The sequence below is a fragment of the Phaenicophaeus curvirostris genome, chromosome 1 (assembly GCF_032191515.1).
Source record: "Phaenicophaeus curvirostris isolate KB17595 chromosome 1, BPBGC_Pcur_1.0, whole genome shotgun sequence".
Classification (NCBI taxonomy): Eukaryota; Metazoa; Chordata; class Aves; order Cuculiformes; family Cuculidae; genus Phaenicophaeus; species Phaenicophaeus curvirostris.
Window position 1 is genome coordinate 159280941 of NC_091392.1, and position 18760 is coordinate 159299700.

General features: G+C 37.5%; 1 protein-coding gene across 1 annotated transcript in view; it reads right to left on the bottom strand.

The window, feature by feature from the left end:
* NALCN (sodium leak channel, non-selective) overlaps nt 1-18760 on the bottom strand; it is a 235677-nt gene that overhangs the window by 196021 nt on the left and 20896 nt on the right. Inside the window, exons 4-6 of the mRNA XM_069879312.1 lie at nt 6459-6542; nt 4756-4895; nt 3813-3941 (exon numbers count right to left, since the gene is read on the bottom strand). Coding sequence (XP_069735413.1) covers nt 3813-3941; nt 4756-4895; nt 6459-6542 — 353 coding nt within the window. The remainder of the gene's footprint in view (nt 1-3812; nt 3942-4755; nt 4896-6458; nt 6543-18760) is intronic.

Here is an 18760-nt window from a genome sequence, read left to right on the forward strand (position 1 = left end):
ATAAAAGAACTTGCAGCAGTCAAAGAGACAACGAATGTCTGATGAGGCTGCTACATCCTTTCAAATAAAAAAAGAATAGCAAGATTTTAAGATGCCTTTTTCAAAAGACACTTGCCTCCCTTTGAAACTAATTCAGAAGGCACTAGATTTAAAAAGAGCGCTTTCTAAAATTTCTGAAATAGATGAAATCTTGACCTCAATAATAAGCCTTTATTTATTTATTTATTATGGTATTGGGACAAGCACTGTTTAAAATCTTGGTTGGCAACATGGACAATGGGATTGAGTGCACCCTGAGTAAGTTTGCTGCGTGCCCACCGAGGTGGGCGTGAGTGAACCTCATGAAATTCAACACGGCCAAGTGCAAGGTCCTGCATATAGGTCAGGGCAATCCCAAGCACAAACACAGGCCGGGCAAAGAATGGATTGAGAGTAACCCTGAGAAAAATTTGAAATTGGTCGATGAGAATTTCAACATGATCCAAGAACGTGCACTTGCAGCCCAGAAAGCCAACCATATCCTGGGCTGCAACCAGGGAAGTGTGGTCAGCAGGTTAAGGGAGGTGATTCCTCCCCTTCAACCTGCTCTTGTGAGACCTCACCTGGAGTACAGCCTTCAGCTTTGGGGAGCCCAACATAAGAAGGATGTGGACCTGTTGGATTGACTCCAGAGGAGGACCACAAAGGAGATCAGAGGGCTGGAACACCTCTCCTATGAATTCAGGCTGAGAGAGTTGGGGTTGTTCAGCCTGGAGATGAGAAGGCTCCGGGGAGACATTATTGCACCCTTCTAGTACATAAACGGGGCCTGCTGGAAACCTGGAGCGGGACTTTTTACAAGTGCATGTAGTGACAGGACCACGGGTAATGGCTTTAAACTAAAAGACAGTAGATTTAGATTAGATACAAGGAAGACATTCTTCACTATGAGGGTAGTGGGGCATTGGAATAGGTTGCCCTGAGAAGCCATGGATGCCTCATTCCTGGAAGTGTTCAAGGCCAGTTTGGACAGAGCTTTGAGTAACCTGATCCACGGGGAGGTGTCCCTGCCCCAGCAGGAGGGCTGGAACTGGATAATTTAAGGTCCCTTCCAACCCAAACCATTCTATTATTCTATCACTTTATCCTTGCCACTAGAATTCAGCAAAATAAGAGGCAAATCACCTAATATTAAAGTTCTCAGATGTGGCCACAGATTGGATGCTTTTCATTTTCTAATCTTGACTTGGAAGCCTGGGATGTGGTTTGCAGAAATATTAAGTACTTACAGCTTACTGTAATGAGCTGCGGCTCATTAAAGACTCTGAAGGTATTTAAAGCTAGGTTCAACCAACTGTGGACACTCTCCATTGCCTGGAACAGAGCCACCTGAGACAGACAGACAGACTCAGTTTCTGAGAGGAATGTTTAATCCTCATTATAAAGTTCAGAAATTGAACCTCAAAGATAAAATTAAAATCTGTCTAGACAATTTTTGTGCTTTTGCTCTGTACTACATCTCAGCTAATAAACTCTCCTGGATTCAGAAATGGCATGTCACCTCCTTTCTAACTACATTTTGGACCATTGTCTGCTTCTAAATTGTCCTCTTTTGGCACCAGAAATGTTATTTCTTTCTCTATGTTTATTCTCCCAGCCCATGGTGGCTGTTTTTATAAATTATGCAGCCAGCTCTGGACAGGTCATCCCTGACCCACGTGAAGAAGGCACAGCCTAACTCCACTCAGAGCTTTTGCATTGCATTCCTCAAAAATTAGAAAAAGATTAGATATGTGTAAGTGTTCCCAAGGTATAACAATGAATGTTACAGACAAGAAGAAGAACTATGTGCTTCCAGAGTAAGAATGAGCAGGTTGGATGGGAGTCTGAGCAACCAGGTCTAGTTAAAGATGTCCCTTCTCCTGCAGGGGGCATTGGACTAGATGACCTGCAAAGGTCTTTCCTAACACAAAGCATTCTATGATTTTATGTTTCTGTGAAAAGTACGGTATAAGTCCACATGTAAAGCAACAAAGGGGAAAAAAAATGTTCTTTGTGTGAGCATCATTCATTTGTCAGAATAAATGAGGCAGCACTTCTGGGGAAGAAGTGTTTTTCAATGTATCTGTAGTCCTCATATACCATTTTAAAGTTACAATTAAAAGTTAGCCATTTAAAGTTAGAATTCTGGTTTGGAGAAGGCAAAAGTGATTAATTACTTTCTGAAGCTGCCTAGCTCAGGTACATAAGAAGTAATTTAAATTAGATTTCTAATTTTTAAAACAGCTAAATATATATATACTTGATGATACTGAAAGGAAAAGGAGTTAAGGCTAGATCTTCACCCTCAAGTCTAAAGTTTCCTTACTTCTGCATGCTTGACTTTTCAGACTTCAAGCCATTTTAGACAGATTTGTATGTGCTGAATATTTGACCCTTTTAATCTATTTGTGTAAGTCAGCTTTTTGCCATAAACTTTTCCTTTTTTTTAAAAAAAAAATGCAGTATTCAAAAAACAATCCATGAAGAAGAAATTAGACATTTTTTTAATAGGCAAACTTAAAGTTATAAGCTTAACTTTCCGTATTGTAAATACTACTATGTCCAACTTCATCTTTTTCTGCCAGTTTCAGGGAAAAGCTGTATTCAGTGACACAGGCAATTATATGATACTTTATTTTCCCTGTGTTGTCTATTCCACTTATTGTTCCAAGTAACATAGGTAAATAACAGAACCACAGATCTTCTCATGACCACAAAGAAATTTTTCACAGAGATTTGCCCATCCCACAATGTCTATTGGAAGCTGTAAAAATATGTTATAAAGATTTTCTCTTTAAAAAAAGCCATAATGAAATATCTCCTTTCCAATCTAGATGAAGATCAGCCCCATATCTTACTACAGTATTAATTAAATAGCTAAGAAAATGTTGAAAAGTCTTTTTTTGCATTTAACAAAATACTGTATAATTTCTAGCATATTCTCAAATAATTGTGTAACTTTTTTTTGTATCTAACACTTCCAACAACCTTATTTTATACCTGATAGCCTATAGGCTCTAGTTAAGAAAAATCTTTCAACAAGAGAATTTTGCTATAATCAGACTTTTCATTCAGCATTGGAAAATTAAGCAATGTTTTGTTGTCTTACAATGTCTATTTTATGTTCTGATAGGTTCAATACAGGAATAAAAGGTTTGAATTTTGACTAAACCAAAAGGCTACAAGTCCCGAGCTAGCATTTTCCTATTAACTTCAGGTTAATGTTGTGTTTAAGTGTGTGCTGAATCAAAAATGTGATGTATACTCAATCACTAGTGTAAAATATTAATCATAAGTTTTTTCCAAAGGCTGGGTGAAAAGGGTCTTCAAATCTGAAGATCAGTTCCCAGTGACCACTTGATCCAGAAAAGGTGTGAGATTCTAGGGGTATTTCTGCCCTGTTCTTTAGGTCTGTCCCCATACCCAGACGTTCTGGAAAAAAACAGGAAGATACAGCAAAAGCTGAGGAAACATCAGTGACCCAAATTGTCCATAAGTGGCAATGCTCCTCTTAAGAGACTCCTCTGCTTTCCCTCCCTTTCACACTCTGGCATGTACACAGTCACTCACCCCTTAACTCAGACTGCATACAAATGACATAGTTTGTAATCTCTCTCTGTCACAGTTAAAAGTTGTATTTTTCATAAATCCTAATATTTTTGTTTCCCCAATTTGTCTTAGCCTATTTTGGTGGACTATTTCTAGTCCAATTTCTAGTCCATTGACACAAATTACAATTATACGTATGCCCTGAAAGAACAGCCCCATGTTAGCTGGGCTGGCTAACTCACCCTGGCTGCGTGTCATCGGTCACGCAATGGTATGTAAAAGTTCCAAACATCTGCACTCCCAGGATCCCATACAGCAGGAGGAAGAACAGAAGGAAAATTGAAACACTCCAGATTTGCTCTCCGGAACGCCTGGCAAAAAAATAAATATGACACTGAATGCACAGGCAAAGCCTCTGAAAAGCTCTACACTAGAAAACATGCTTACACAGGAAAATAATTCATCCTGCAGAAAATTTGACTTCAAAGTTGACCTCTCACTCTGTGTGAAAATAGTAAAGGGAGACACGATTTTTTCTGAACCCATAACTTAAGGTAATTAAACCAACTGTAAACTACAAAGGGTGGAACAAAAGCCCCAAATTAAATGTCTTATGTCTAGCTTTCATAAAAGAATATCTAATTACTTATACAGACAAGATATGATGATGAAGTAAAGGTGATAAAATAAAGAGCAAAAAATTCTTTTGCATTACCATTACATGGTGTTTACCATTACATGCTGAATCAAACATACTTTGGTGTGTTTGCTTGCATGTAAGCATTTTTGCGCATATAACAATACATGTATACTTGCAATGGTTAGGGTATGTGCTTACTATTTTTCTTTATGAATAGTTCCCTACTAAAGGCTAAGAGTGTTCATTTTGATTTTGCAGAGCCCACATTAACGTCACAAAATTTACTGCCATTAGTTGAAAATTGCTGGCTACAGCTATTAACAAAATGCTTTCAGGTTTATTTAAGTATTTGACAGTTTTGATAATTTTCTAGGAAACTTAATGGTTCCTTAAATGTGGAAAATAAGCAGTATTTTGGCCAGAACTAAAACTCAGGAAGAAAACTCCCATTAAGCATGACGGGTCATTATCTGAGTTGTGTAGTCAGTCTTCTAAGTAAAAATTGAAATCTCTGTTGCTCTTCTTCAGATAACAGCTTTACTTACTTCAAGATATTCGTTATCCTAGTTCTTGGCAGCTCAAAACGAAAATATATCCGGAATGCTCGAATCATAATGAGTGGTCGTGGAATCCGTAACATGCCCCAAGGTGACATCTGGTCAACTAATTCAGCAATTTCAAACACCTACAAACAAAAGAATCAGGAGTTTTTCTTGATGACTCTGTCATGTTCCTCTATTTATTTACAGAACTTTAAAAATTATGAAGACTATACATGACTTTAATTTTCATTTTCAATCTTCTCTTGGTTTATTTTATGCTTCATTTTAACTGCACTTTTTAAAAGAAAAGTCTTATTAAATCCTTTAATCCATTTCTAAGTTATCCTAATGAAATTCCAAAAATACATTCTGCCTATGTTCGTATTGCTTCTGTCTCAAACAATTCAACTGCAGCCTTCTGTCATCTTCCTGCTTTTGTACTAGTCCTACCCCACACACTTCCCACAACTTTGTTAAAAGAGAATAATCTACATTCCCAAATACGAAAATCAGTATCTGTTAACACTGCACACCACTAAGGTTTTTACTATGATATAAACCTATACATATACAGATTGCCTTATGAGTTGCAACATGCTTATAAATTCTCCATTTAATTCCAAGTGCACAAGAAAACTCTACGCATTCTTCTCCTGGACCCCACTTAAGACACCGATTTCAGTCAAGCTACAGAACAAGGAACTATTTCCTTAATGCAATGACAGGTTAGGCACCCTGTAAGGACTATTTAGTTTAATGACTGGGTGAAAATACCTCGTTTCAGTCCTTGTCTTTCACTCTCCCAGAACAACTGCTTAACTAAGATTTGCTCAAAATACTAAAAAAATGTAGGGGTAACTGGCAATGCATAAATACGTGCTTATCGGTAATGATCAACCTTCAGCTTACATGTTTATACGATGTACCAAATTTTCCACTGTGTGTAAAGCAGAAAATTACAATGTGTCTTAAATTTGTCAGAAGTGGATAAGTTATGCCTAACAGTAGTTACTACAGACCTTTTACAATCCTTATCCTATTGCAGGCCCAGCCTTCAATTTGTTTTTACCCCAAGAAACTGGCTATGGTTAAGGACTGATTGGTTTGCAGGATACAATTTGACCTGTACCTTAATAGTCTATGCTTTTTGTAATATGTCCAAGTTCCCTTCTTTATAAACATTTTTCAGGTTATTTCCAAATGTATTTATAATTATTTTTCTCCATTGTGCTTTAACCTGAATTTGGCAAAAGGCTTTGTTAGGCATGGGCCATGTTACATGAAACCCCTCCACTCACCACATCAATACATCTATAGCATGGTAAACATCTACCAGAAGAATCATTCTCCCATTAGTTGCCTAAGGTAATTATCATGGAATCCTCCTAGACGCAAGGGAAGGAGACAAGCAAAACCATCATGTGCAGAAAGAAATAAACAGTACTCTTAAGTACCTTCTCTTTCCGTTGAACTATGCAGAGGGTTTATGGTAACAAGCTTCAGATTAATGTATAACTTCTCAGTAAGAAAAATTAAATGAGCTACATTCTACTACTCATATAGATCTACTGAAATGAGCAATTATGAAGCTTTGAATTCAGCACAATTTTTTTTAAAAAAATTGACCCATCTACAGCTATACTTTCACAATTCATAATTACTTGGTTATGCCATATATTTTTCACAACTAAGGAACTAATAATTACCTGTAAAACCAGTGACACCCAAAGACAAAAGACCATGAATCCATCAAACACACACCAGCGATCCTTTACATAGGAGGTATCACCCTGCAAGAGAGAGAACAGCAAAAAGGTGAACTGTTGTTATTTTACTGTCAGGATTTACAAATATCATTAACAAAAGTTCTCAGAAGAAGGAAAAATCTTCTCTATACCACTTTTCAAATGCCATTTCTGAAAGACTCCAAAAGCCTAGTATCTGAGCTAGAATTTGCTGGAAACATAGAAACACATCTTCTGGGTGAATAAATGGTAGCTTCCTGCTTGTGTGGTACTTCCTCCTCACTTTGTGTCAGAAAGAACAGAGATCTACTATTTATACTTTGATGTAAATAAAAAAACCACAAAACAAACACAAAATGAACACACTTTTCCAGCGTACTGCCCATTACAAAATCCTTGCACAAAATGGTTAGTACAAAGTGCTATCAATCTAGTATTGTGCCATTCAATTACTTCATTATTGTTCAACAACTTCGGTTGAATTGGTATTATTTTACATTAATTTTTTCATATGTTTTCAATCATTTTCATGCTCTAGAAAAGTCTTGCTATTTCCAAAAGACTAGACATTAACCACCATCTCATCACAGTGTAGGCTTTCAAGTTTGTTTGAATATTTCTTGAGCAACTCTTTGCAAACTGAAAATGATAATTGATTCTTTAGACTTCATTAAATAAAGGTATGGAGAACTTTTCAATATCGATATTATTGGCACTCCATTACTTGTCTAGCACAGGGATTCAGAGCATACATTCGTACAACTGAATAAAAAACCCCCTGAGTGTGGTTTTGGTGATACTCTAATCCGGAGATCACTCCTGACAGCATGGACAGCATCGAATCCAAGCTCAGTTTCCTCCATAATTCACTATTCCCAGCCACAGTTCCAGTTTGCATGCTTACATATCCTCATGTTTCACAACGACTTGCAACACAGGCTCTTCACTGCAAGCTATAAAAACACTTCTTTGGTGGGTTCCTAATGCCTCAGACTTTACTTCAACCACCAAAATGATGAAAATCTACATTTATTAGGTAGATTACAGCTGAGAGTTTAGATAGTTTTGTGTACCATTTGGAGCATAGAGGAAACTGGGGACCAAATGCATATAGACACATGTGCAGAGATGTCGGGAGTGTATCTCTGGGCACGTAAACACCCCTTCCCAAATGAGTTTTCTCTCAATGGACTGAACATCCTCTCCCCAGCCTTATATATTACCTGGTTCCTTTTCTCTCTTTAGTGTTTCTTCAGGTAGGTTGGCATCCACTTTTCACAGGTATGATTGGGGAAAGAATTATTATCAGGTCCTAAGAGTCTTGAAGACATTACTGGTCTTAGGATTGTTAAGCAATTCCTGGCTTGATATACATTGTTTCTTATCTCAGTGATAGTTATTTCAGTCAACCTGTACTAGTTTTTAAGTGTCTCAGCATTTTCATTGATTCTAAAAGCACAGATAAGATGTTCTGTTTTAAATTAATACTGTCAATGTCATACACTATCCTAAAAATCATTTATCATTCCTTGTAGTAGATGACAGCAAGACACAATGTGTAAATAAAGAAAAAAAATATTTTAAAAAAAGTTTTATTTCAGTTGCAAAAATTCTTCAAGGCAAGAGTGAACAAAAATAAGCATATAAGGAAAACACAGTGATAAATCAGAAATAAAGTACAGAGAACTTCAATGCAATTTTCAGACAGAGGATTTTCCTAATACATAAGGATGTTAAAGTTCTCCTCAACTTTAGGACTTGCATCTTATAGCAATGAACAGTGAGTTTCACTTACATTTTATAAAGCATTAAGAGGAAGACGACTGAAGATCAGAGAAGCAACAAAACAAGAACTTTTCCATCATAATTTTAACCTGTCCTTCATGAAGAAAGTAGATTTAGTTCCCTAAGTCTGAATTAATCAGAAAATCTTCATCCAGGGATGAACAAACTCAGCTGCTTCAGTAGCTATGTTAAGTAACTATGAAGCAGATATCTGATATTTCTTCCTGAATAGTTACCAAAAACCTAAGTTTCTTACCCCTCTCTCCTTTCCCTCTTAGTGAACAGATCTCCAGTGAGATTTGTATTGACATGCAATGGGAGTCCCTCAATTGTGGTTCTGAACAAAGATGCTGATTGGTTTCTCTCACTGAAGAACTCTTTGAAACTCTTTTCTTCTCTTAAGCAGCCGTTGTCTAAAGCAAGAAGTTTTCCCAAGCTGTTCTGTACAGAGTTGAGCATGAAGTTGTCCAGGAGTACCAGCACCCACCCTCCTCTGAATAATCTGTCAAGTACTCACTAAAAGCCAAATCTTTTTTTAGCAATTGCTTTTTCTCTCCACAATAAGCATGGCATGATTGAAGCAGCTCTGCTGTTTTCTCCTTACAAAAGGAGATGTCATGACCCTTTCCAGTCTTCTCACCACTTAGGCTGCTCCACCACCTCACTTCTCTCATTGTCACAACAGGCCAGCTTCCACCACTACCTCCTCCTTGTCAAAGAGGCTTTCAGTGGATCACCCACAGAAAATTTGGGCACCTGAATTACATCTGCAGAAACTACTCATTTTGTGGGAGGTTCTGGCCTTCTCCACTTTTCATGTCGGAAGGCTTTTGCTAAATGCTTTTCATGGTTGCCATTTGGCTGGCAGTGGATGTGGGGAACATTTAACACATTTATACTGTGTATTGGCATATGGGATGTAATTTGCTGTTGGAAGCATTATTAAGGCAGGACCACATCCTTCTAAATGCAAATATCAGAATACACATTTTAGGATGAATCCTGATATTGAATTCTAGTGTTACTTTCATGAAAAATCTAATTCTGACTAAACACAGGCTAGGACTTGCATCTTAATGGCAATGAACAGTGAGTTTCATTCACATTTTAAAAAGGCTTGCGCTACCATACTCACAGTCAAAGGCAGCCTGTTCTTAGACTTGGAAAAGAATACAGACACATGAAATTCAAATACATCTGGTTACATCTTACCTAAAATAGCTTAAGCGTTACAATGCATTAATTCATCACCCATTTTTCATCATGCCTGCTAGAATTTGAGAATCACTGCTTAGATCCCAGGACATCTACATTACGGTTCACAAGTCTTTGAAATGTGGTTTAAACGTCTGCAAAAGATAAAGAATTAGCACTGTAGACCAGAAGCCTCATGCTACTACTAATTCAAACCTCTTATAGTCATTAAAGTCACTGACTCCCTGCTGCCTGCAGTGGAAGGTGGACTCTTTTAATGTGCATAGTAAGTCCTGAAAGCTCCTCCAGCAGCATGACTTACTGTCAATCTAGACAACAAAATCATTTGCTTCTGACAGAGCAGTAGATGCTAGTCACACATTCCATGACTGCAGGCTTGGGACAGCCTTTGGAAGGCTTTTGCACAGTAAACCATGCCCTCACTTTATGGCTCTCATTTTAAGATACATAAAAAAATCTGACGTACAAAGCAGCAATACTACTTAGCTGTTAGATGGATCAATCTTTTCTTTGTTAATTAGAGACCCATTCATTATTTTGTAATACCCTTCCTAGTCTCCCCAAACAGTTTCTCATAATCCGCTTCTGCCTTTCCCCTCAGTAATTATTTATGACAGTTCATCATCACTTTTAGGCTAGTATACAACCATGGAAATGACTTTCTTAATAAACCACACGTGGAATGGATCAAAAGTATGCCTCTCTCTTAGAGATGCTAATCTGATTTAGACTGAATTTTGACATCACAAAAGAACGGACAAGTCTGAAATAATGTTCTATAATTAAAATATTATCTACCCTCTACAAACTGAATTTTCTCTCACAATGTTTTCATAACTAAGGAAGAATACCTCAACTTCAGCCTAAGCTCTATAGGACTAACAAATAAATCTCCTCCCTTCTCCCTACATTCTCCTTATTTCACCAGTTTTTGCCTAATTTTAGCAGCATGATATTAACTGAGTACAACATATTAGCTCATTTCCTCAGTTTTTATTTTTGCATGCAATACTAACACACCAATAACAGTACTGAGATGTCAGAAGATATACTTTTTCAATAGTAACCAGCACATTAAAGATAAACCCCTAGTTGCCAGTATTAGGTGCCCTAAACAGCTGCTACACAAGTTCACAGTAAAAAAAAACCAAACAAAAACCAGTTCTATAGACATAACGCTTTGGAAATGTGAACTAATAGAAAATACAGACAGAATCACAGGCAGAAGCAATAACACCTGCGTAGTGACTCCATGAGAGCCATTAGAGTTTAACTTAGACCAGAAGGGTTGACTAGCTAAGCTGTAATTTTCTAATAATTTTTCATTCCATTATCAACCATGATGAAAACAAAATACTCTACAAAATCAACATCAAACTGTAGAAAGCAATCTGCTAGAAGACTGAGTATGTCTGATAATTTTGTTAAGCACTTTCAGTATCTCATTGGTAAGGTAGGCAGCTTAGCTAGATGACAGCATTGTCATCTCCTAGGAGATTTCTGCCCCGTTTATCTCTTAACATCTCAGGAGCATTTCAGGATGAACAGTAATTCGCTGCAAGTTAAAAGCCTCCTCTGCTTCCCTGCTTGACTTCAGGAATTTCTTTTTTGCTCTTATCCTGGACTACAACCTGTTCTCTGAATCCTTCACTCCCACCTCTTTCCAGCTGCCTCTGTGGGAAAGTTAAATAAAGGAAGAGATATGACATTTGCACTGATGGTAATCAGATTTGTCGTCATCTGCTCTGGAAAGCAGTCTTGTAATCTTGGTTCTGTCATTAGGAGAACCTTAGTCTCCTGCTTTTCCTCACAGTTTCTGACAAACAAAACAGATGAAAGATGGTGCACATGTGGAGTCCAGCAAGCTCAATAACAAACAGCTACATGTGCTATTCTGTCATGGTAACTGGATCCTGCATCTGGTGTCTGTAAATAAAGCACATCAACAACTCTAGCAAATTCTTCAGATCACCCTGTGGGCTAATTTGTGTAGCACTACAAGTAAGCATTAAGGGGTGGAGGCTGACATTTACTGGCATTTTAGGAGGAACATAAATGTACGAGAGGAAATATAACAAATAGAGGGAGTCAGAATTTGGGAGTATCATATTTTGCCCCACCACTATGGTCATTGTAATGCAAATAGAGCAGGCTAGAAAAGAGGGCACATCTTAGGGAAAGAAGACTCACTCTACCTCCCCCATTCTTTTAGTTCACACTAACACTGCAGGGCATGGAGGTGGAAGTGGGACAGAAAACTAAATCAGAGCTCAAGGGAGCACCTAGCTTAACCTCTCCTCCCCACCCCTGCAAACGCAGATAAAGATATATATACATACACAGGGGGTACGTGTCTCCTTCATGGTCACATGTATCCATATATTCATCACATTTCCAGCTCAGCTTCAAACTTCCCGTTTCCTTAAAACCCTGCAGATTACAGATCTGTTCAGTAGCAGATGATGTGCACAATTCAGTCTTGCCCCCAGCCTCTCAAAAGTTTCAGCATTTTTCCCACATGGATAAGAAAATGAAGAAATACAGTCTAATCAAGAATAAAAGCTGCCTCTGACTTCTGTTTTAAGCTCTCCTTTTCTGACCCTCAAAAATAAACTACTTCTCAAATGTGCCCAGGTCAAATATTAGCCCCCTTCTTCCTTCTTCAGACCTTTGTAACTCCTTAGCTGCCCTTGGGACCATCCAATGTGGGACCTTAGAAAGACAGACAACTGTCAGCTGCACTACCTACTTAAAGTCCATCTTCTACTCTGCTTGACATAAAAAAACTCAACCTAAAGTACTTTACTATGCAACAACCAGCAAATCATATACTCACTGTCTTTTAATGTGAAGTACTTCTGTAACTTGAAAACTATGATCCATGCAGGAAGTGAAGGGAATTGTGGATTGCTTAGCTAAGATCATATTAATAAAAAAAGAGAAACTATTATGTTTTAAAATCAGTGGTCACTTCCAAGGTAGCTCTCTGCAACAGCAACAGTATCACTTCAAAATAAATCAACCTATTCTTTTTTTAAAAAAAATCTATATTTGGGAAAAAAAGAAACAGTTCTGGGTGGAGGACACATCATTTCTGTATATCTTCTTTTTCTTAGAAACGTCTTCATTCACAGTGAAGGAATATTTAAAATATATTCACATAATAGCAATTGATTTGTAACAGCCAATGGAATTAGAATTGCTGCATGAAGGTGAACTGTAAGTGGTTACAGTAGGTGTACTATCACTTCATCATCACTGACTTAAACAAGTTCAAGTCGTAACTACTCATGTATTGTACTGAATTGCTCCATCTCAGATACTTCCAAGTGGCACGTTACACAGAGCATAATTTATCTATCTCATAGCACGTAATATTGCATAACATAGTAATCTTGCTTTCTATGCTAGGAAGATGTTGGAAAAGTCACTTGAAGTTACAGCACACAAAACAAAGTTACTCTATATTAAAAAAATGAAACATAGATCTTGCATATCTTTTGGACCAGAGGGCAATTACATGCACGTTAAAGACACAAAACACACAGTTCCAATCCATCATCACAAGAAAGCTATAATCACTACAGAACCACAACTTTGTCATTTGCGATAACTAAAAAAAGTAGATTTTTAAGTTAATTTATTGTGATTTTCAGATTTTAGGAACTACCAAAGAAGATGTAAAGCTATTTCATTCATTAAAAACAGTCTCAAATGTATTTTTAAGACACACTAGATGTTTGTTAATTTATGTAATTAACTTCACCAAACTCAGTATTTTGTGTTTCCTATTATAATGGGAAATCTTAAAACTATAGCACTCACCACCTCACTTTCTGTTTCTAATAGAAAAAAACCAAAAAACAAAACAAACCAAGAACACTAAAAAACCTGCACAAGGAGAAACAATCCCAGTTGTGAGGTAAGAATCAAGACTTTCAAACAGACAAAGACCGTTTTACTTGCTAAAAATCCTCTAGCAGTGTTTCCTGCAAGATAAGGGCGGATAGAACTGGGAAGAGTTAACAAATGATATTTCAAATCAAAGCTATTTAAGAAAATTTAAAGACAATCCAGAAATAAAAATGAAAACATTACACAATACTCCCTTCCTCAAGTACAAAAACTATTATGCGAACAACCATTTCCAAAAAACGATGGAAGGGAATGATTCAACACACCTCCCTTATCAGCCAAACCATTGCAAAGCATCTCAGTTTAGCTGAGTGACAAGTAATTCAGATTGCCCGCTATTTGGAGCTGCCAGGCTTGGCAGGTGCTATCATGCCCTCTGGAAAGATTTTATGGGTTACTGTACTGAAAGTCTGAATTTCATTCTTCCCCTCTCCATCTGCTCAGTAGCCAACCACATTCAGTGCTGTACGTATTGCCTTACTAGCTGACTTGGCTTCCTTGTATGTCTTAAAGGTTCAGCAAATCTAAAAATCCATAATTGGGAGGGGCATTAATAGGATCCCCAGACCTGGAATATCACTCACTGTTTCCAGAGGTGCACAGAGAAAAAAATCCTCATCGTGTTAACAATTAAACAATAGAACACGTTGTCCAGTGAAGTGCTAGCACCTCATTTACTGGAAATATTTAAGACTTAGCTTTACAGGACCCTGGATAACCAAATTAAGGGCCTGCTTTGAGCAAGAAGTTGGTCCAGAACACATTCATAAGTCCCTTCCAATCCAAACTCTTATCTAGTTGCTTGCATCTAAGACTATCTCCTCAAGATTCCAGTTCCTCAAGACAGACTCTAGTTCTATATTTAGTTCCATATGCATGGATGCATGTTTGTGTTTGGAAGTACTCTGTAGCCTTGAGAAAGTGATTTGTGTTAAATGCTGCTGTGCTTCAGTCTGCAGTATTCTGCCCTCCTCAGTATTTACAGTGGATGCAATGAGTGGGTTGGGATCCAAATATTTCAAGATGAAAACTTTCACTCACTCTGATGCATCAAATATTGCCCAGAGACTGGGTACAGAAATTTGATAGGCAAATGGTCTCATCTAACATAATAAATCTTGGATTTATGACCATCATCACAGCTCTCCTTCAACAGTAAAAAACCACAATAGTGAAAAGCTGGAATAGATAAGAAGGGGGCACTTTTCAGAAAGAGGATTTTATCACTTGGTTATTACTATTACTCTCAAATTAAGAAAGGAGACAACATGGGTATAAAATAAAATAAAACAAACCAATATTGTTTAATTATAGCAGACATCTCTGAAAATGCAGGTTTCAACTCTGAAAGGCACACTAAGGATGAAGTTCCCTCTCTTCCTACCTGAATACATAACACGTTATCCAGTATGTTGATTTTACTGCTACTCCGGGATAAGTGTTGTTTTACCCTGACATGAAGTGATACATTAACAACGTCCTTCAATACCAGCTGCTTTCATGAAGAAAAACAGTAAAGTAATCCTTGAAAGTGCCTTTGGAAAGGGAAAAAAATAACATGGCCACAAAGCAAAGTTTTGTTCATTTCATTTGTCTGTATATTGACAGAGAAATTTCTAAATACATTAAAGTCAGTATGTTGTATATTTTTTCCTAGCAACTTCAAGGTTAAATTACAATCACCATGGTAAGTCACTAAGTATTATATGGACACATGCTTCAATACATGCCCCAAAATAATTTCTCCTTAAAAATTAATATAACCCATTGACTGGTTAGAAAAAATAACATTTTTATTTTAGAAATACTTCCCATGTAATCTCACCAAGTAATTTAAATTTCTTTGATTTTCTAATATTCTAATGTAAGAATGGTAGAAAAAGCCCCACTGTGTAATATGAGTCATTACTTTCCTGTAATAAACACCCCATCAAAATCAGGCACAAGTAACCATAGAAACAGGTGCGTATATTCTCCAGCCACAATCTCTAACCTTCCCTGGACCACAAGCAGTAACACCCAGCTAGCAACATGCTGCAGGCAACTTCATATTTGTTTCCCTCATGATAATCACTTTTAATTTTTTTTAATTTCCTATGACTGAAAACAGCATCAGGGTATTTCAATAGCAATATGATCTAAGTAGACTGGCAACAGATGTCCTTGCAATGGACATACGCTCTTAGCAAAACAACAACAGACACAGGAAAAAGGTGAGACAGAAGAATTAACTTCTGCAGACTGAATGTCTTATTCAAATAATGGATATCAATACTGTTTGTTAAGAAATAATATTTAAAACCAACAACCTTTGAATATACTGTTTTACTACCTGACATTTGAAAACAATGCAACTTTCGGGTTTAACAAGGCCAAATGCTGGGTCCAGCACTTGGGGCACAACAACCCTGGGCAGTGCTACAGACTAGGAGAAGAGTGGCTGGAAAGCTGCCTGGAGGAGACCTGGGTGTGTTGATTGACAACCAACTGAACATGAGCCAGCAGTGTGCCCAAGCGGCCAAGAAGGCCAATGGCATCTTGGCTTGTATCAGAAATAGTGTGGGCAGCAGGTCCAGGGAGGTTATTCTGGTGAGATCGCACACCAAATACTGTGTTTGGTTCTGGGCCCCTTGCTACAAGAAGGATGTTGAGGCTCTGGAGCGAGCCCAGAGAAGAGCGATGAAGCTGGTGAAGGGGCTGGAGAACAAGTCTTATGAGGAGAAGCTGAGAGAGCTGGGGTTGTTTAGCCTGGAGGAGTGTCTCACTGCAATTAAATTAATATTTCCATCATTTATCAGAAGGATTAAACTAATTTTGCAATTTCTCCATTCTTGTTAGATAAAGGTGGAATGTTTGATACTAAAAGTACAGAAAAAGAGACAAACCAGATACTTGTAATAAGGTACAGTAAGTAGTTCTGTAATCCATAATTCAAGACAAACTTCTGAATTAGGATGATCATGGAAGAAACTCACTTCAGCAGAAGCAAGTTAACACCATAAGTGTTAAAGAAGAAGCTGGCACTCAGTTGTCTGTAAACTTTCTGCACTGCCCACCTGTCCATTGACAACAAATCTATAATAACAAGTTACAGTAAACACTCAGTGTGTGATACCTAAGTGCCAGGTGTCAGCCTAGGTACTTTTAAGCTTCCCTTTCAGTCAATGGAGAAAAATTGGCCAGATAAATTATTACCTTTTGGAAAAGCCTACTTTAGACACAAATAACTAATTACAGACAATGCAGACCCTCAAACTAGCACTGAAGAATCCTACTAAAAGTTTTTCTATTTTAAGCCTCAAAATCTATTTTGTGCAAAGATTATGCATAATAATCTTATAAAAAAGTTGCAGATCCCAGTTTAGAACATGACAACCAAAGTATTTCATTACAGCATAAAAAGCCTGTCTGTCTCTACCTCACTCTGCTTGCACTACAGCAGGAGAATTCCTTATACTCACAGACAACTGAATGTACAGAGTTAAAGTCCACATGGCTCAGGTAAGTTTCCAGCCTGCTGTGCTCTCATCTGTCTCCTCTTAAGCAACTACAGCAACCAAACTATCAGAAATACGACGAGGAAAATGCGCTCTCTGCACAGGGCTAACACTGCCTGGGAACACCAGAGGTGCTGAAAGCCACTGATTTCAGCTAACTGGCCTCTAGTACTGGACTGTAGAAAAGGAAACGGCTTCCATCTAACTGTAATTGCACTGGTAGAAGATTAAGCTCCATTTCAGTTCCTGCATGATATCACTGAGACATTGCTGAATGGTAATGGTTTAGCTATTCACTTCAGCCCCTTGCAAGAGTACTGACTTCAGTGAAGAGCGCTCAGTGCTGCTGAAATAAAGTCTGACAAATCCACTGACAACTACTTCAGTTAGTACAAAAGTTTTGCTGTGAATGTAATAGATTTAACAATGGGGGAAATGTCAAGGACCATCATTTCTTTTCATAATCTCCTTTGTTAGCTGACATGTGTCACAACTGCACAGTGAAAAGAAAGACATTTCTATTACTGCCACTGCACTACTTGTGCAATATCAAAAAATTTCTAATTTCCAACACAATGATACTAAAATAAGTGTCAGCTAGGCCTTTTTTATAACATACAGGATAGAGAACTCTCACACTTTTTATTTTACGCTGTTACTCTTCCAACAGAGGAATAGGATAAACTCTGCCTCATTTTCACAATGTGATTTCAATGTAGGTTTTCTAATACCATCAAGACTGTGATTAGAAGCTGCAATGAGGAAGTGTTATAATGAAATTTCACATGTCCTCACAGTGTCCATGGAGTGAAATGATTTCCATTCATCTCTCATTCCCTAAAGGCTGTATTTTCACCTGAGTCATCTGTTACTAGTTTCCCTTTTGTTGCAGTGGATGTGAATTCTTTCATATCATGGACAGTTTCCTAGAAGTTTCCCAGATTTTGGCACATTTTTCTGTTTGGCTATTTTATTATATATAATGACACCACTGGAATTGTGTCTAATACAAGCAATCAACCTGCAATACCTCTCTATCTGCTTATTCCATTTCCCAATACAAAGGCTGAAAGGAAAACTTCTAACAAAGGCAATGTACCTTCAATGTAAGGCATCCTTATCTGGCTCATACCCTTGTGAGATGACCTTCAGAAGACACCTAATTAGAAAGCAGAATGTAATTTTTATATCACACTGATTAAAAGAAATATGAAGTCCTTCCATCACAGTTTAGGCTCCTTGCTCTCTTTCAGAAGTCTGATGTCCATCTGATATCACATCCCTTTTGGGCTTGAGAGTTATCTTCCATCTCTCTAATTCTAAAACAGTTCTTTTTTTTTTTCCTATGAGGACATCATTTTGGAAACTCAATGAACAGAAGCATGTCAAGCACATACAGGCATGTTCATAAGTGACATATGAGTGGGTACATAAATGTGAGCTTTGATTCTAAGGGACTGCAAGTCCTCAGCTAGATTACAAATTGACTCATGAACTATTTTGACAGACACAAAAAACAGTTAATTCATGATGCTCTCACAAGTCCACCAATCAGTCAGTAAATTATGCAGCAGACAAACTGCATGTAACTGGGAGACCAGTTTAAACCTCATTCAAGGTTCAGTGAAGTAGATTGATCTGCTTTCATTTAAAAAGATTTAATACTTCCCTAATGCAGCTGATTATAGCAGAGCTCTTTCTGACCAAGGAGTCTGAGACATGAAAGAAACCAAAACCAGAGTGTCACTGAACTCTATTTAAATTCTGGGAAATAAAGATCTTCCAAAAAAAATATCTAGGATCAACTGAAGAAAGTGGGATTCTGAACTGAAGAGATCATGAAAGTATCAA